At 39.5% G+C, this 20,565-nt stretch overlaps 1 protein-coding gene across 4 annotated transcripts in view; it reads left to right on the top strand.

Moving 5' to 3' along the window:
• Positions 1-20,565, top strand: part of ntm (neurotrimin) — a 993,858-nt gene that overhangs the window by 910,571 nt on the left and 62,722 nt on the right. For all 4 annotated transcript variants that reach the window (XM_030437991.1, XM_030437993.1, XM_030437992.1 and 1 more), the window contains one exon: positions 17,126-17,358. In XM_030437991.1, coding sequence (XP_030293851.1) covers positions 17,126-17,358 — 233 coding nt within the window. The remainder of the gene's footprint in view (positions 1-17,125; positions 17,359-20,565) is intronic.

Here is a 20,565-nt window from a genome sequence, read left to right as displayed (position 1 = left end):
TAAAACTGATGTATATCCTTTACCCAGACTGGAGGATTGCATTGATAGGATTGGCAATGTACAATATGCGTCTAAATTTGACTTATTAAAGGGCTACTGGCAAGTGCCCTTGACAGAAAGGGCCAAAGATGTATCTGCATTTGTTACTCCTGAATATTTGTACTGCTGTAAAGTCCTCCCATTTGGCATGAAAAATGCCCCAGCAACCTTTCAGAGGTTAATGAATTTGGTCACCTCTGGATTACAGAACACAGTGACATATTTGGACAATGTGGTTTGTTACAGTGCTTCATGGTCTGACCATATGACACATATTGAACAGCTGTTTGACCGTCTTGAACAAGCAGGTCTGGTAGTCAACTTGCCTGAATGTGAGATTGGAAAAGGGCAGGTCACATATTTGGGGCACCAGGTGGGTCAAGGCTCTGTTAGACCTAGGACTCCCAAAGTGCAGGCCATTTTAGATCTGCCTGTCCCAAAAACGAAGCGGCAGCTAATACACCTGTTAAGAAGGTGTGGCTTTTATAGATGTTTTGTTCCGACAGCTGTGATGTCACCACTAACAAACCTGCTGAAAAAGGGAGTCAAGTTCAGCTGGTCAGCAGATTGTCGGAAAGCTCTTGAGATGGTCATGGCTATCCTAGCTAGTGAACCAGTAATGGTTGCTCCAGACTTCTCTGCCCCATTCAAGCTGGCAGTGGATGCTTGTGATGTTGGAGTGGGGGCAGTACTACTGCAGACTGATGTGTCAGGTATAGACAGGCCCGTGGCATACTTCTCTAAGAAACTGAATTGCCATCACAAGCGATATTCCATCATTGAGCCACCAAGGATGCCCTGGCACTTGTTCTAGCAGTTCAACACTTCGAGGTTTATGTCTCTAGTGCTGGAGGTGATCTGGTGGTCCTTACTGACCATAACCCACTAACATTCCTTTCAAAGTTCAAAACATCTAATCAGAGAGTGTTCCGTTGGAGCCTAATTTTGCAACCATATAACTTGACAGTGGTGCATTTGCCAGGCAAAGAGAATGTCATCGCAGACGCCTCAAGGGGGTGAGCATATTAGTTGTTGTGTATGTGTATCTGAGAGAGCACAGATCTGAGCTGGCGGCGGTGTCGTCCTGGAAGATCAGCTATCTCCGGTAGGCCGACCCACCTCCACACTTTTCTCTAGATGAAAACCAGTCCATCTCCGCTCTGTTTCTTTCCCATGTTCTTTCTCCTTCTCACACACTCCAGGTTAGGACTAGCATATGTTACTTTTACTTAAATCTCCCTAGACCCGACTAGTCCGTAACAGAAGGCTCGAGACAACATGAAACTTTGCTTGTGTATCACCAGGGTCTCTACACATGAACACCATGATTAAGAACAATGTGTACACAGAGTTTACTAAAAAGAAAGTTTTTGGACAACTCACGTTTCCTCCACTCGCTGCCGTCCTGGCAGCCGAGAAGTTTCGATCTCCGAATGTGATGTAACATGGAGGACAGTTAAGGTGGACCACTCTTACAGCTTAGTTCCATATAAATGCACGGATAATTCATTGTTTTGTAGTTAGCGAAAAACAATATTGACGTTGAAGTTGAAAAAGGAGCCTCATAATAGAAACAATACTGAAATAAAATTTCTCTCTGTGTACACAAACAGTGTTCTCAATGCTCATGTTCATGTGTAGAGACCCTGGTGATACTATGTATCACCATGTTGTGTCGAGACTTCTTAGTGTTTTAGAAATAGCAATTTTGATGCTAGCGTAAGAGTGCCCCGGCACTCCATTGAAAATGAGCTTGCCCGAAAACGAAACTACGGTAAATCTTAAAAGTGACTATTTTGTCGTAATTATGCTTTTACACAAAGGTTTGACTCATATTCATTCACAAAAAAAGCCTAGGTTGCATTTTGGCGAGAGTTTTGCTTTAACGGCGCACAAGCTGGCAATTTTGCAACAGCCATTGCTGAAACCCATAAAATACTTGAATATCCACCACGTTTGAATGCATGCTCATCATTCACTCGCACCAGTAACACATTTAGGAACAACTGCTTCTGCCCATTGTTTATTGTTCCATCCCATTCACTTTTTTAAAATGTTTTTGTATACCTTTTATTTTTTCAATGTGACTGTGAATTGGCTCTGCTGTAAAAGGGCATATTGAGCCAACACACTGCATAAATATGGTTTAAAATTAAAATTCGTTCACAGAAGTTTGTCTTTCACGAAGTTAACAGCTTGCTTAGCAGTATCTTCTGGAATTAATTACATATATACTATGTAAGATGTTTTATTTGTTCCAGCTCACATGGAGCAATAAAACATACAGTAGATGACACCACAACACAAAGCAGGTTATTATCTTACATTAAGGCAAAATTTGAACGGGCAAAGAGGTCATTAAGCAGTGCTGTCTCAAGGCTTTTAGGGTATTGTGTACTGAAGCAATATGATAAGAAAGGCAATAAAAAACAATGAGTTGTGTGAGTGCGGCAGGTGAGCAGATGGCAGTGTTTGATGTAGGAAGTAATGTAAACTTGAAAATCAATTTCGGAACAGCGGTGTTTTGAGGGGAGGGTCGGAACAGCGGTGTTTCAGAGTGGGGGTGTTTCGGAATGGTTGGGTTTCGCAATGGAGGGTTGTCGGAATGTCAGGCTGTCCCCTAGTTGGACATGGGACTCTTGACTATTGAACTCCTGATGAATCTGGAATCGACAATGGCTCATTCGCCTCATTCTCTAGTCAACAGCTCTCAAGGTAGTTGAACAATAAACATGGGAACTATAAGGTTATATTTGTCTTGACTAGTGTGATGCTGTATGACAACTACATAGCACTTTTAGTCTAGTGGTTGAAGCTACTCAGTAAAGCTTGGTGAAAATAATACCTATTGCTCTGTCATTTCCGAAGGGTATGCTTTCGTGGGCAAAATCAATATGTGTAAACATCCAGTGTAATTACGAGTTTTCTTTATATGTTCTTTAAAAAGGGTGTCCAACATGACATGAACACAACCAACAAAGTGAAAGTTGAAAAAAAAAATGTCAAGGCAGGGCTGTGACTAACTAAAAAGTAAAGAACACAACCCACCTTGCATAAAGTTCAACTCAACTTTGGATTCTACATAACGCTATATTAAGTTTGTTTACTTATCAGTCATTAAGACTGCAATGGGTCAAACTGAGGGTGACAACCCTATTAATATAGGTGGTGCGTTTTGGCTGCAGCAGTGTGTGCCAAAAAAAACTAAACTTTTGGAAAAATGCAGTCTGACATCACGTTGCTATTGCCAATCACATAAGTTGGAAGAAGCCACAGTGTCAGTTTGGCTCTTTGCATCAGTTTAAAACACATTTGTGGAGAGAGCTGTTACTATGGTAACAGTGTGAAAAGGCATGTTATTAATAATTAGTTCAATTTATCATTTAGGATTGTGTGTTTGTAATAAGTACAGTTTCTGTCCTCTCTGATTGGCAGGATGAAGCGACTCCATATGTTTGGAGCCCTGCAGCATGAGTGCTAACAGCTAACAAAGCTGACACTTTTACACACACTAAAATTGAGCTTTAAAGGTCCCATATTATACTGTTTTTCATCAATTTCACACAGCTGTCAGAGGTCCAACAACTTTGTATTCGATATGTATTGCCCCAAACTAGGGCTGGGCGATATGGACTAATAGTCATATCCCGATATATTTAGGCTGAATATCGATATACGATATATATCCCGATATTTTTATGCAAAGTGAGAGCAAATGTTCAGTCAAAATCAAAGCCAAATATGACATGTGGGTGGGAATTTCGTCATTTCGTAATTTCGTTAGGGGCAAGTCCATTTGGCCTTCAGGGGCACAAAGGCCACTGAGTAAAATTTGTTGATTTACCTTTCAGACTGATACCATAACATCCTAATTTGTAATAAGACATGGATTATGTATTAAAACATTTTTTAAATATCAATATCAAGTTAATGTTACATTACAAAACAGTTTTTTTAAGTAGGGTTAGAGTGAGGTGAGTTTTGTGACACCTTACTGAATATTAGTGTTATTGAATATTTCTCCCAAACAGAAATTCCCCAAAATTATGGCAAAGCACATTTTTTCCAAACAAAAAAAATGTAGAATAACCAGCAGGAGACCACTGATGTGTGGAATGATTTTGTTGGCACTACACTCTGAATAATAGTGAAGTTATTGAATATTTTTTGTAATTTCTCTTTTCAGTGTTGCACTTTGTAGACGGTCCCTGCGCCCTCGTCTCACAGCTGGCTGACCATACAGACCAGAGTTAATGTCCAGCCGCTCGTTTTGATTAACATACGGTTGTAGCTCGTTGTCTACCGTACTACGGTAGGGAAGAGCCGTCAGTTGTGTTTTAACAAGGTTTCACTTATGAGTTATTGATCCGGGAAGTTCGAATCTGTGAATATATTTCCAACTTTACCGGACTAAATCCTACCACATACGTCAGTTACGTATCATGTCAAAACCGGCTGCGCTCGCTCACTGTGCTGTAAGTTTCATTCTTCTGTTTTGAGACTGCTGCTGCTGTTTGAGAGGCTTTCACGTGAGATCATCGTGATGATGAGAACCCACCTGTGCGAACCGCGAACTCACTGAAGTTACTGTGAGTGACTACTGTGCACTCAGGTGGCTGTAATTCAGGGCAAGCCCGCTACGCTGACCGGTGGCCGTGCGATGATATTTTTTCACGGGGTATCAAGGCCAAAGTGCGGGGCAACGGCGGCCACCAAAGTGTTTGTTGAAGAGTGCTGGAGTGTCTGTTCCAGCCCCTCCCCTCTCTGTGCATGAAGGAGGAGGGGCGGGGGGAGCAGTGCAGAGAGCTCTGGGTCAGCGGTTTGCCTGAAGCAAGGATCACAGTGCAAATTTGAACTATATCGATGTATGCGATATGGTCTAATTCCATATCACATTTCAAAAATATATCGATATAAAACTTATATCGATATATCGCCCAGCCCTACCCCAAACACATCCATGGTCCTGAATTCCAGCTGTCTAAAAGTCGCTCTGCTGAGCTCTAACAACAGTCTGTTTCTGTGCCTGCAACTTTAAATGCTAATGAGCTCCGTCTGTCAACGCCCACTTGGGGAGCCCTTCCTGCTACATCACTCTCAGGGAGAGGAAGCCCCTTATGCTAACAGTAGCACGCGTTAATGTTTACGGTGGATGTAACACTATGGCTCGCAGAGATTTTTTCATTCAACCAAAACAGTTTGACCCAGAATCGGACCCAGAAGGAGAGGCTCCTAAAGGAGTACAGACTCAGCGGCTGCAGCAGGACGTTTCAGAGTGGTTGGTGTGTCTGAATAATGTTAGTTTGTTTGTATGTGTTGTTACAGTTACTACCCTGTAGCTAAGTGCTAACAGCTAGCGAAAGCTGTGTTTGTCTCCAACACAGTCTCCAAACTCTGGACACTGTTTGCACAGTCTCTGTCTCCAGTCTGCACGTTTCCAGACTTTTTACTGTAACAACCAAGCTCCCTCGTTATATGATTAACATTAAACTTGCTTCAAACGCCATTGCATAGCGAACTGAAGTGGAGCTAACTAGTTAGCCAATTTCCAGCTGACTTCACCATACTTGTCGGCAACTGTAAATACTATCAAACCGCGGCAACACCTATCGGTGGCTCGTGTTCAGTTGCTGGGTCCGGTATGGTTGAGACTGATCCTTTTACGAGGGTCAGTGTCGGGACAAAGCCAGCTTTGTACTGACACTCGTTACTGAAGCAGTCCGATGTGAAGTGGTTAGCACACACATACAAGCTAACACGAACCGCAGCCGGCACGTTGTCATTAAAAATGAAACACAACCAGGGTCTCTTCTGTTGTTCTGTAGCTGGGACAGAATATAGGCACTTATGTTGATTATTACAACCAACAACAGAGCAATTGCGTATCTAGCTCTGAGCGACAACGTTGCAAAACACTGCTGTCTCTCGACTGGACACACCGAACTTCACCTCGGGGATGAACGCCCCGCTCTCTGATATCTCCTATCATCACGCAGAGGAGGCCGGCCTATGATAATAACTCCTTTCGTTACGTAACGAAAGGAGCAGAATCGGAACAGCCTGTAGGAGCGCCGTTTTACCAGTGGATGGGCTGCAGAAACCATGCAGGAATCACTTGTTTTCCTCATTCTGGGAGTTGGCAGGCTCAGGGAGGACCAGCTTATACAGTATATGTAGAGAGCAGAGAAAACATGTTTTTCATGATATGGGACCTTTAATTTTACACTGATAATGTATAACTATAGATGAAAATTAAGTGAAGAAACATCCTTTAGATCTGTGATTGGTTATCGGTACTACTTCCAGTGATCGGTGATTGGCCCCAAAAATCCTGACCAGAGCACCCTTAATTTTCACCATTATATTGGTGTGCTGCAGCTCCAAAAAAGGAACCTTTCTCTTTGACAGTCACAGCCTTTTCTTAGTCAGCCAGTCTAATGCTTGCATGTGGAGAAATCCTTACTGAGGCCCCAGTAAACAACACAAACAGTGGGTAATTCATCCTGTAGCCTCATTCAACACAGTAGTATCTTTCACATTCTGCTTATTTGTTCAATGACTGCTTTGAGCTGAACTGACACAGGTAACTAACTGCAAATCTGTGCTAACTGGCAACATGGGACAGCACAGCAGTTGTACAAACGACTCAGCAGTTACACTACAAGGATGCAAGGCAGCAATGATCAGTTGACTGTTTAAAAGACTAACACTTCCTGGAACATGTCCAAGCTTATATATAACAACTATTTATTTAAATGTTTCATCTCTTAATCACGCCTGTGTCGACTAAATAATTCTGACTTCCTGCTTGCAAGGCAGCCACTGCTGCCTTTGAAGTGGAAATAGGAATCAGTTTTCTAGTTCACATATGTTATTCCTGTTGGCCGACACAGTTCACTAAATCATTTTGAGCACATTACGATACTGTTATCACAGATGTGAGATGGATGTTTGGAGGAGGAAGCTGGTGCCTTGGATCACCCAAGAGAGTTGATTAAAGTGAATGTTTGTGAATTCCTCTCTGATGTATTTATCCACTGATGGGTGTCTAATACTGTGATTTCACTCTGCTTCCTTTGGTAGAGTTTCTACAAGGGACACTCTTCTGCATTTATACAACCATGGTGGCTCTATGTGCGTGTACAAATTGTCAAGGTCCAGCAACATTGATTAACAGTCCAATCATTTTTTTGAATCCAATTTTCAATTACAAAATATATTGAAATGACATGCAAAACAATACAAAGAAACTACAACCCCAAGTGGAACACAAACAGAACAAGACAGAACAAAAGGCTGGTTATTCACAAAATAACCTAAATAATCATTCCAGAATGTAGTCACAGAGGTAACATCTCGGGAGCAAGGTAAAGTGACATGAATAAATGAATCAAGTTAAACACCACACTCATGTAGCCAGGCAGGTCAAGGTCCCTACAGATGCGGGGTAATATGTCATATGCCAAAAATGGTCACCAAATTCTGTCAAATTTTATCTGTGTGCAATAGCAGTCTTTCTATTTGTATAATGGACATCTCCTTGAGCCAATACACAAAGCAGGGTGGTCCAAGTATTGTAGCATTGTAGTCCAAAAGTTGTATAATATATGGCAAAACCTGGTGCTAGTGATCCTACAGCAGAGTAACGAGTACCTCAATCAGGAGAAACTGACTGATGATGTGATGATGTGGTTCAATTTTGTTTCGGAGTAATGCAGTCTATCCATCACCGTGTCCATATAATTTCTTTTAAAATAAAACACCAATCTTTGCTTCACTGAGAGTGGGGGGGCTTTTTGCTTTTAAAGGTATCTCTTGCTTTTAAAGGTATCTCGTGTCATTCTCAGCAATGTAGGTACAAGGACATCTCGGAAGGCTGTAAAGAGCTGTAGCCCAAACCCATCTGGTCCAGCTGCCTTTCCGGTGGGAAAATCCAAGTCCAGATTCTCCCTGAAAGCTGGATCCAGTTGTGGGAAGTGAAGTAAATCCAAAAACTGATCAAAGTCATTCTCTGTAACTGTTGATTTGGAGGTATACTTTTCTGAATAGAACTCACTAAATTGTTTGTTCATATCCTTTAAATCTGTGAGCATCCGGCCAGTTTAATTTAGCTTGTTCTCCCTCTTTTAACTGCCTAGCCAGTAATTTATGTGGTATGTCACCAAACTCAAAGTGCCTCTGATTAAGTTCAAGCAGTATGTTGCCAATTTGTTCCCTAGAATGGAGTTCTATTCATATTTGAGTTTAAGAATGTTGTTATAACATGAATGGAGCAAAGAGTTTTTTTTAAGCCTGTTCTGCAGCTATTAACTCTTTCTCAATCACTTCCAATCTACCTTGAGACAGACAGGCTAGACACACAATTGTAGGAAAAAAAAATGTCTTATTGTTTGAATATCCATGAGTCCACCACTAACATTATAATCAACAAAAACATAACATGCATTTCGTCAAAGTTTTTATTATTAGATATCTGTTTTTAGCACGTCATGAAAGAAAAGGTTGTTTAGGAAAAGAAATTGTCACAGCTTTTGTTAACAAAATTAACACTGGTGTGCAGGCATTACCCTCTTTTCAGTCACAGGAATTTCTGATAGCCATTCACATACATGGTGTGCACTTAACCAGCACACTACTCTTCTCTTCACCAGTATTTAGCCTTCGGGTGTGTTTTTGTTCACTTAGCATGCTCATTGGGTAATACATTAAATCAGTGATAAATTAAGATAGATACAGGCATGAAGCTGACTTTTTTTCCTGCATAATAACAAGCAAGTTCACATAGTATTACCTCGATCTTGACTAGAAGTCCTGCCATTTGGAGGGCAGTTTGCATGCCCCCAGTCAAAAACAAAGGCATCCTCATTCATTGCTTGAGCCAAAATTCAGCTTAAGAGACTGGCAGTAAGCCAGGGACAACTTCAGCAATCTTTGTAATGTATCTCACACTGCACGCCTTTCACACAGTGCTATGATACAATTCACTTTACCTTTGCTTCTTAATGCTGTACTATATAGAGTGTTATATTATTACCGTAAGAGGTTTTTTATAGAACTGCCATGTTTTCTGAATGTAACCAAAGGCTAAATGCCTAAAAATAATCATGATTTTAAATGTTGTGACTTTGATATTGGTGTTACTGTGGCCTGCTGTCTCATTAAAAGAGATCTTGACTTCAATGAGACTACCTGGTTAAATTAAGAAATAAGAAATACGAATTGTTCAGTATCAACATTTTGTAAAATGGTAGGAAATCCCCTGCTTTCTCTTCATAGAGTCCACATTTATTTCCCCCAAATGTATTTACTGTTCCAAGATATTCAAGAAGTATTTTTGTTGTGATATCTGTGGAAAATCTTATCACATCCCAACAGTGATCAATCATTCTCTGAAACAAACAGTAAAAAAGGTTGAAGGACTCTAATAAGCCCATCCAATTGTCTTATTTGACCTATATGAAAAGATTGGACACGCTACCTGTCTATCTACATACATACCATTGCTACAAATCCTTGTCTGCCAGCATGCACTCTGCCTTTTGCACTTATTGCGTACAACTGGGGGTTTGCAAAGGGTTAGGTGGCTACATCACAAGTTATTAGCAAGCTAGTGGCACAAGAATGGCAGAGGAAGTGCAGCCAATACTTGTATACTAGCTTTTTTTTTTTTTGGCCTTTTATGGCTTTATTGATAGAACAGCTGAAGATACGACAGGAAACAGGGAGAGAGACAGGGGGAGTGACACGCAGAAAAGGGACCCAGGCCGGGAGTTGAACCCAGATCCACTGCAGAGCCTCGGCACATGGGACGTGCGCTCTACCCACTGAGCTAAACGGCACCTCACTTGTATATTAGCTTGACAGCGTTATAAATGATAGCCAAGTTCATTGTTACGTTACCTTGTTAGATGGAGATAAGTATGTTGACATAGAAATGTTGCCTATTGAATGCATGGATTGGACTAATTAATGGCCTCATCAGCATTACTGGTGAGGCTTAATAAATAATGGTGATTATAATAAGACATTAGGCAGCTCACCAGGCTCTTTCTCTATTGGTCTGTTGGTCTGCTTTGTTCACAGAGATGGAAAATGTGAATGCCTATCATTGCACAGGGATGTACACTATAAAGCTAAAGCTGGTTATTTCTTTGTCAACCATGATGATCAAATTATTACTGTATACCAGAAGTATTCTGTCCTCTGTGTGGTAGTGTAATCTTATCATAATTGGTAAAATGATTATAAGTCAGAACAGCTTTGAGCAATACACTCAAACAAATGACAATGATTTAGAACATTTTCTGAAACATCAGTTATGTTTGCTATCTTGTTACTTTCATCATATTTTCAGAATGCCTTATTTTGATTTTTTTACATGATTAGTTATAGCTATAGTGTCAAGTGGTTGAATTCTTTCAAAGTAGGATACACAAGCATTTTGTGTCAAGACAAACATTTAGTTATTCTGTTATAGCAGGAAATAAGGATGTAGATTCAATTGTGCTTTAATTGTTAGCCAACATTTAACTGACCTTCTGTTCTGTTTCTGTTTTGGTTGGCAGTGTCTGCCTGTAATGGTAATTTTAGCACAATTGTATGTGTGCTTTTGAACTAATATTCATGTGTTCCTAGATTCAAAAACACTGCTTCACTCAGATGCACATCAGCAAAAATCTTAATCTCAAAATATTAATTTGTGTTCTTTGCAAGACAGCACAAAAAGATGGGGCTCCATATTATGCCTGGCACAAAGCAGTGCACCGCAAAGGTTATTTCTAGTTTCAGACCGACACAGTTTTCATTTTCATGATGTAATGTAAAGAGCAAATGCACTTGCATCCACCTGTGCGCCCCTGGGAAATGTTGGTGAGGTTTGGCAAGGCCCACTGATGGTGGCTTGCTTACCTTGAGGCAGCGGAAAGTGACAGGGTTACAACAAAAGCTGGTCTAAAGTCAATTTGCTCACGAGGAACAGCTTATAAACTTTATTGATTATTTAAAACTCCTGACTAGCTGCCAAGATTGGTTGGTATTTCATGTTAATTCATGTTCTGTGTTCTTCTGCACACCTAAAGGTCTGCAACCCGACAATTTACACACACACTGGAGTTATCTTGAAGTTCATCTTCAAAAAAGGCAGCGGTTTCAAGCATTTCTTGTATTTAATAATGAATATTTACCTTTTCGAGGCAACCATGAAGTAGGCCACATACTTGTGAATACGGTTTGCGCTGTCACCCAGAGACTTACTTTAATGGAGTGGAGCAGCAACTCGTCATAAAAAAGCAAGACCAGCTAATGAACCCAACTTAGATAGACTTTGTGGTGAAGGTGCTCACTCTGTTTTACCTTACCAACTCTGTGCCTGCTCAGTGTCTTGTACAACAGTAGAGCTAACAGTGCATCAGAGAGGCTCCTCTTAATGTCGGACTTATACAAGCATGCATGCTTTCAAATTAATTAATTTATTAATTATTTATTTTAACTTTATAAATGAAAAGGCTGCACATTAGAGCCCACTGAATTTAGTATAATATTCAGTTAAAAGTAAAACCGTTCACTTTTATGAATATTTAGAGAAGAGTAATTACAGTTGTGGGACATCATTAATTACTGTTATTAATGTCTTTTAGTTTCTGCTTTTCTTAATATATGTCTGCCAGAAAATTATTCTGAAATACTGAGTAAAATCAGGCAAAACTTTAATTGACCATACTCTTTATTTATTCGGACTGCACTTCAAGAAACGTGGTTCCTCACGTTACTCTTGCATAGAATAGAGTTAAATCTGTTCTGACTGCTGCCCCAATCACAGAGGAGATTTTTTCTATATTCTATCTTTACATTATATACTGGGTAAAGTTAATTTATCAAACAGATGAAAAAAACAGTATTTTATCCCATCACCTTTCATTCTCCAATACCATACCACTTTATATGACTTTCCATCCAAAAGTGCAGCATTTTGGCTGGACATGCAAACTTGTTGTGTTGTGAGTTCTTTTCCTAATGACCCATAATACAGGTAGGTGAGATGGTTAATTTCACTTTTGTGACAGCCTGGCTTCACTTCCCAATAAGATGGCTAGAGAACAAGGGCATCACTTTGTGTTGAAAAGTAGTGGGGACCAACCACTGATCTCTTAATATATTGCCTGATATCACTTATGTTGAAGACTGTAAAAAATGTTTTTCCTCATCTGAGCCAATCAATCTGATCATACTATTATATTATATGTTAGCAAACCCTAGGTCACACCAGCCAGCTAGCAACTTAATCAGTCCATCAAATCTCTTTTTAACAAATTGTGCTTTTAAAAAGTGATGGGAACAAAATTGTCCTTTTAAAGTAGTGGTGACGACATGTCACCAGCATCTCCAGTGTAAATGGCATCCATGCTAAAGAATGGAACCTGCAGGACAGTGTTGGTTTTTGAACTGATACAATACCTTGACAAATATTGGGACACAGGAAAAAAATGACATAAAATTTCAGATTATTAGTAAAAGATTATATTTGTATTAATAATGGAATGCAAAACAATGAAACATTATTTGTATAGCTAAGAGCCTGTGCAAAAAGTGTGTAATGTATTGTACCTGTGCTCCAATTCTGTGCCAAGACCATCAAACTGTCTCGCTAACTGATCTGTGTGCTGACAGAGCTCAAAGAAGACAATGTGTTGTTGTCAGGCACAGAATTTAAGTGTGTAACATTAGTGCCTCAACTGTGTGTTTAAGTGATGGCTTTTCTTTTTTTCAGAAGTAGATGTCTCTTAGGTAAATATTTCGTGCAGCTTAAAGGGATATTCCGGTGTAAGTTTAATCCATGGTCTAACACACCGTGAAAATGTGTTACACTCCCTCTTGAGAGATCAAGCAAGCAGACCGCTAATTTACGGAGTTTTATCAACCTCAGAAACGTTCACACGACAACAATACACTGCAGTAAATGGATCCAAATATAAACCGCCACCAAAAAGCCACAAATAATGCTCAGAACAGCACCAAACTTCAGCAATAGTACAAATAGGGTCTCAGCACATAGTCTGGGGCATCTAACCTCCACTAGCTTGTGGATTTCTACTAAAAAGCTGACAAAGTTTACCACTCTTCTGCAGCAGCTCACTGTTGACGGGAAGTCCCGACGATTCGCTTACTGAGTGCAGTTGAGTTCCGCGGCTCATGGATGAAAATGTATGATTATGACTCCATGGAAAAGCAATTAAAGTTCATATGTGTCTTGCCTGCCAGTTTATAACAGTTATTATCAAGAGTGGACAGGGAAAAGAATGGAATTGAGCATTTCTAACCGCACTCGTCGTTACATCGGGACTTCCCCGACCCAGAAGCTGATGGAAGAGAGCTGAAATCTGTTTTTAGCCTCCCAATAGAAATCCAGCTTAGCTAGCGGACGTTAGATGCCCCAGACTATCCACAAATTGAGTCTTAGTTTCTGTTGCACAATAGCCTGTCCACCTACTAGTGGTTGCCAATGATGTATTGTTACCCCTGGATGCAGTCCACATCTCACATGCTCACCTTTTTTTTGTTGTCAAAAATGTGTTGTATTTTTTTAGAAAATAAAATGGTGGTAGCTAGCATACTGTTGCCATAGTAAAACTCTGCTCGACTTGGTTCCTTTCAAAGATAGACTAATAGTGAACGGATAAAGGGAAAGTAGAGAGAAGACTGGAAAAACTGATAGACTGATAGATAATATTGAATATCTGCACAATGTGGGTCTCAAAATGCACAAACACAAGTGACAACAGAGGACAATTTGGTAAGCTAAGTCCAAATGCCTGAACTAAAAAAGTTATCTTTTATACTTTCAGAACATCAGAGAGAATCACCATATATGCAGTATGGTAGTTTAGGACTAGAAGCTACTGATGAGACACCAGGGATGTAAGATTTGACTTATGCAATTTAGTATGTGGAAGTAAAGTGATATCCTGTCTTTTCAATACTAAAATGAAGACTCTTGTAATGACTTCAATGGCGAGTTCTCTTCCAGCCCCAAGACATACAAAATTTTCTAAATGTACTAAATGTACTACTACTAACTATAAATTAGATTTGTATGACATTTGTATCTTGCTGAGATAGAGTCCTTGAGCTCTTTTGAATTAATGCACCCAATGTTATGCGATGCAGAGATGTTGGATATGGACACACTTATTCAAAAATTTAAAATACCTTTCCACCTCTGTATTGGTGAGGACATGTCTCTTTAGGCAATGGCCTAACAAGGATTTTAAGGCTGACAGTAGATATGCCATTCTTAAAGAAGTGGTGTGATGGACCTCATCCAAGTTAAGTTCCAAAACAGCAGATTTTATACTTGAGCGAGCATCCATGTACATGCAAGCATGCCTCCTTGTAATCTTCAGGACAACTCCAAGGTTAAATATATACTTTTAACACCATGTTCAATTACACATGATGGCTGGATCGCATATCTTGCGTCCATTTGAAGCGTCAGTTGTGCACACCCCACAGTGGGTACCCAATGGTCAATGGAGACATGAAGCAGTGTAACCCCATTATTGGGCTGTAATAGGGTCAGAAATCATTAAGCATATCAGCAGCAGCAGGAACATTAAAACGAGAACATGCTAACTTGTGCCACCTAGTGGTGTGCAATATACATGCAAGTCCAGGCGACCGTGGCTTAGGTGGTAGAGCGGGTCGGCTTATGTTCGGAGGGTCGGTGGTTCGAGCCCCGCCCGGCCAATTGCATCATGGTCGTTGTGTACTTGGGCAAGACACTTCACCCACTTTGCCTCGTGTGAGTCTTCATCTTCTCCATGATTTAGTATGTGAACGACTATGTTCATGACATAGCCAGTTGTCCACGCGGACATGTAGTTAAAAAAACTAGTATATATTGGGACTCAAGAGTCACTCGGCTCCAGACTTAAAATCAGTGTTTTGCTGCCCTCTCAGTTTGACAGTTTCAAGTGTGTTTCACCTTTGAGTCAACTTTTAGTTTGTCACAGCAACAGGGTTTAAGACAGTGTTGTGAATGTATACATGACAATCCTGAGTAATGTTGGTAGATTTGTTATAATTAAAAACTGTATCCCATAATACTTTTTAAACATCAGTTAAAAATACTTCGGGGCACTATCAGACATACCAAATCATCTTTATTAGAATTTTGAAAGGTAATTATACAATATTGTTTTATTCAGTTTCTCATAAAAAGAAGGGAATTGTAACAATTGAAAAAAACATTCTGATTTCATCAGCATAGGATATGAATTGCATCTGAGTCATTAGCAAACATGTTAACAGCTTGCTTGGAATATAGACAATTTTTTCAATAAGCACAGTAACTAGACACATTGTACCTTTGCAATTTTAATGTCTATATCATCATTTTAACAGCCATAGCAGAGATATTGTGTTTAATATATAGGTTACAGGGTAAGCACAATTCATAATGTGCTGTTTCCTGTATTAGTTAGAAATGTTAAGACTTGCATGGACATCTCAGAGAAATTAATTTACTATTGCTATAGAGCTGAAAACCCTACTTTGAATCCATTCTGTCATAGTAAATCCACACCATCTCACATACACTGCTATCCTTTATTTTTGAAAGTCATTGCCCCTGTGTATTGATCACACACACATGCACACATGCACGCACTCATGCACTTTCTCACAGATTGGTTTTGTCTTCTTTCCCCACTATAGTACCACAAATGCCCAAAGTGACTGATGCTGTAACAAAAGCTCTGACAGTGTAAATGGGGCTTAAAGTCTTTCAGCTGCAAAATGTTGAGTTCCTGTAACAATGCTACCATTCTAAACTGATGAAGTCCTTCTCTTGAGTACATCAGATTATTAAACTGAAAGTTAAAGAAACCCACAATATAACTAGTATTGGGCAGCTAAAAGGCACATGTGTACGAATGTCTTGTTAGTGAGACTTATTTTCCCTCCTTCTCTGTCAGTGCTACTCTGTCAGTGCTTTCTCAGTGGGATCCAAAGGTTTGTCACGAAAATGCAGCAGATGTGTTGCTCTCTAGAAAGCTCAGTGACTCAGCTCCTGTATCAAAGCAGCATTTTGTGACTGGTGAAACCAATCTGTTGTGATTGTAATGGGGTACAGAAATGCAGTTGTCAGCTTGTTGTCTCAGTCACTTTTGAATGGCGCAAAACGAGTGTGTGGGCAGATTAACAAAAGAGACCTGATGATTGCTTGGTGCTGCATTTGCATAGTTGCAATGTGTCTAGTTACCGTGCTTATTGAAAAAATTGTCAATATTACAAGCAAGCTGTTAACATGTTTGCTAATGACTCAGATGCTATTCATATCCCATGCTGATGATATCAGAATGTTTTTTTCAATTGTTACAATTCCCTTCTTTTTATGAGAAACTGAATAAAACAATATTGTATAATTACCTTTCAAAATTCTAATAAAGATGATTTGGTGTGTCTGATAGTGCCCCCAAGTATTTTTAACTGATTATTAAAAAGTATTATAGGATACATTTTTTAATTATAACAAATCTACCAACATTACTCAGGATTGTCATGTATACATTCACAACACTGTCTTAAAGACAGAAACATTTTCTTTTTGTTTGTTTCTTTATGTCAAAAGCAAAGCAAACAACCAGTAAACACCTTTTTGTTTTTGGATGAACTGCTGCTTTAAGGTACAGTTTCAGCCTTTAGAAGTATGAGTGTGCCTTTCCTGCAGTGGTGGAAGCTGTGTGCAATGGAGAGCCCAGCAGAGTCTGCAACACTACACCAGCTGCTTCCACTGATTAGTTCCTCCTCTCTGGTTGAAGGTTTGCTAATCAGTTTGGATTGTCCACCCAGTCAGACTGAAATTTGCAATGAATAACAAATTGGCTCAATTTACTGTAAATGAGTAAAGTAATTGGTGTTTGTGACAAGCATGGCATTTGAGATGTTTACTTTGCTTGATTGTATTTGAAATAACAACAATATATATTTAATTCACACATTTGTCAATTCTTTGAGTGCTTAATCTTAAAATAACTCAGTCCACTTGGCTAAGAGCCCTACATTCAATGCAATTTATATCCCTTTACAGGTGTGCTCAGGGGGATGTTGTCACACACACAGCATGGCTAAACCGGTCAAGTATACTGTATGCTGGAGAAGACAAATGGTCAGTGGACCCAAGAGTGAGTCTGGTGACCCTTAATCAAGAGGAGTTTACCATCAAGATTGAAAACGTGGACATGGCAGATGAAGGGCAGTATGTGTGCGCAGTCCAGACAAGCAGTCGACCGAGAACCACCTCAGTGTACATCCTCATCCAAGGTAACAGCAATAAATATACTACTAATAGGGGAGACTGAGGTAAGATGAGCCATTTTTCATATTTAGGATCACTACATTAAGGCAATCATTGTTTTGTCACTAACTAATATATCTGCATACATTTCAGGATGTTGTGCATCCCTTCAAACAAATAGAATGAGTGTAAACATAACTGTTTCGATAATATTGCATGTCCAAAAAAAATGGTCTTGTGACACAACTTACCCCGTGTATGGGGTAAGTTGCGCATAGGAGTGGGGTAAGTTGAGCCGTATCCCTACTCCCCCCCACCTTCCTCCCCACCTCCACCCCACCCCTCCCTCACCTTCTCCCTCCCTAAATAATAGTCACTTCTTTACATTCATGTGTATTTTTATTCATTATACACAATTCAACAGGTACAATAACTTTTTTTATTATTATTGCATATTACTGCTAAACAGCTGTTTTGTTGTTGCTGTTCGAATGAGAATACCTCAAAGTGTGCTTGGGAAGAGAACATGAACAGCTGTGTTTTTGGAACGAAAACACTAAAACGGAATTCTTGGTCCAGAATCATAGTTTCTTGGTGTCCTTGCTGACAATAAGGTCAGTTATGGACTAGTAACACATTTGAAATGAAACTCTCATCCTCTCATCATCCTTCCTTCCTTCCTTCCTTCCTCCATCTATCCTCTCTTCTCCATCTTCGATATACTCCTCCCTCCATCTTCGTCTTATTCCATCTATCCCCATCTCTCCCTCAATCCATCCATCTCCCACCTCTGCTGGGTGGCTCAACTTACCCCTGGCCAAATGGCTCAACTTACCCCAGAGCTACCATTTTGACTTTATTAGTCCCCACAGCTAAAATGGTACACTTTTATGCTAGGTTTATGACCTCATGTTGTAGCTCATAGATACCACAATTGATGTATAAAACAAATATAAAATTATCTATTTTGGTCTAAACACAATTCTCATGAAACGTACGATAGACTAAATTCACTTTCAAAAGTGAAAAATGTTTTTTTGGAAATAAATGTCTAACTACTTTACCCATGTGGTTCTTACCTTCACAGACTCCATGAAATGATGCCTTCCTCCTAAATATTTGGTCACATGATCAATGTTTTTTACCGTTTCCCAACTTACCCTTTGGCTCAACTTACCCCACTCTCCCAACTGTTTCAGCTACTGCTGATACTACTGTATTACTGACTGATTAAAAATGACTGTACTTTTTGTGTGACAGACAGACTGTGACTATACACAGTCAATCATTAGCATCTGACACACACACACACACACACACACATTAAATTTTACGTCTTATTAGGGCCCGAGCACTTATGGTGCCACTGCCATCGCCATTGCAGATGGCTGACATCCATTGACTACTGATTGTAGCATTGTGATTAAAAATCCCCCTCCAGAGAGAACAAAACAGTAATATGTCCCCCCAGAGTTGCCATAAGGCAAGAGTTGTTGTTAAAAAAAAGTAAAAAAGTATCCTTCTCAGTGTACTGCCGTTATGTCTAAATATCCCATTAATTAATTTCTTATGCTGGGTGCATACTGCAGAAATCAGCCATTTTTCTTTTTTCTTTTTTTCCTTTTTTTCCCACAAACTGGCAACTACCAAGACTCTTCATGCTGACTAACCACAGATACCACATGATTCCAGTAGCATGTACATGTAGTACCGGAGGCTGTAGTTTCTGGGACCCTTGTCTTTTGCAAGTTGACCCAAAGCAATATTTGAGTGACTCTTCACAAGCTGATTTGCATGTTTTGGGCTGTTTTTAGTCCACCGTTAATCTAACCCTAATTTAGCGGGGGTTAGGTAATGGTGGACTACGAAACATGCAAATCAACACCTCTCGGGGGAGCCACCCTTGAGCTAGGGTTAATATAACTGGCAGACACAAATCAAACACAAAATCACTTTTATCATTTGTTGAAGTGTAGTTATTGTGCTTGATAGAATGATTTATCATAGTCATGAATGGACCTATTTGCAGTTTCCAGCCACCTGCTTCAAACAAATATTTTGCATTTGTTTTTATGCATATTCATTATTGAAATTTATTAAAATTGTAAACTTGCATTCTCTCGTTAAACAATAATTGCTAGATACAACTTTTTGAGGAACACATTGATACTAAATTCTGGGAACAGCTCATTCTATTGGTGTAAAAAGCACAGATCTGTGTAAGCAGGTATACTAAACAGCCATTGTAACCTACATTTGAGTGAAGTTGGCACAAAAGCCTTTCCAGCAGGTTTCATTTTAGTTATTGTCAAGACAAGAAGCTTTTCATGTTTTGCCATTTTTTACAAAGTTTACAAAATAAATTAAGAGAAATTCCTTCTTTAGAGGAACACATTTTACTTTTATATTTATTTGTTTATACTTCTGATGCCTAAAAATGAATGCTACTTACTGCCACAGTCAAGAGCATAGATATAGAATACAAAAATGACAATAAATATGGTCAAAGATGTCAGCTGATGTAGTGAGTAGAGACACATCCACTGGAGGGGCCTTGTTGATAAGACCAGCTGCAGATTAGAATAAAAAGCAAGGTGGTAATTCAGCACTGGGAGTACAGACTGGAATTCTGATCCTAAAAAGTCGCGGTAGGGCAATTAGTTTACCTCCGACAAACTTGGACTGTATTTATTACAGAACATTACAGACAAGATGAATTCATTATTTCAGTTAGATGATGTAAGCACTAATAATACAAACATCACAGTGCCATCTGCACTCGTTTAGGAAGAAAGTAAGCAACAGTTGTGTACAAAACTAATGATTTTATATTGTCACATAGTGGAAACATGGACTGCAGAGAACAGAACAGCCACATGGTGTTTACAGGGCACACGGTTTACAAAGTACAAATAAATGAGAGCTTCATCCACTTCGGACTTACTTATAATGAACTACATGATAATAATCTGTCTACTACTGGGTCCTTAAAATGGCAATGTACAGGCATCTGTTATAAATAAAGGCTGTTTTATAATATCCATGTGTGGTGTTTGTGTACAAGTTACATTATAGCTAACTTAGCTCAGCTTTAGCAACACCACAGTAACAAGAAAAGAGTCACATCACACTAAATGTTACAGTTTATTTTGTCATTAGTTGGCCTTAAGATATTTGGCTGTAAACGGCCAACATGTTGCATGTTACTTAACAGTTTGAAGAAACTTTGCAAG

Source organism: Sparus aurata, chromosome 13, assembly GCF_900880675.1.
Source record: "Sparus aurata chromosome 13, fSpaAur1.1, whole genome shotgun sequence".
NCBI classification, from domain to species: domain Eukaryota; kingdom Metazoa; phylum Chordata; class Actinopteri; order Spariformes; family Sparidae; genus Sparus; species Sparus aurata.
This window is presented reverse-complemented; position numbering and strand designations above follow the sequence as displayed.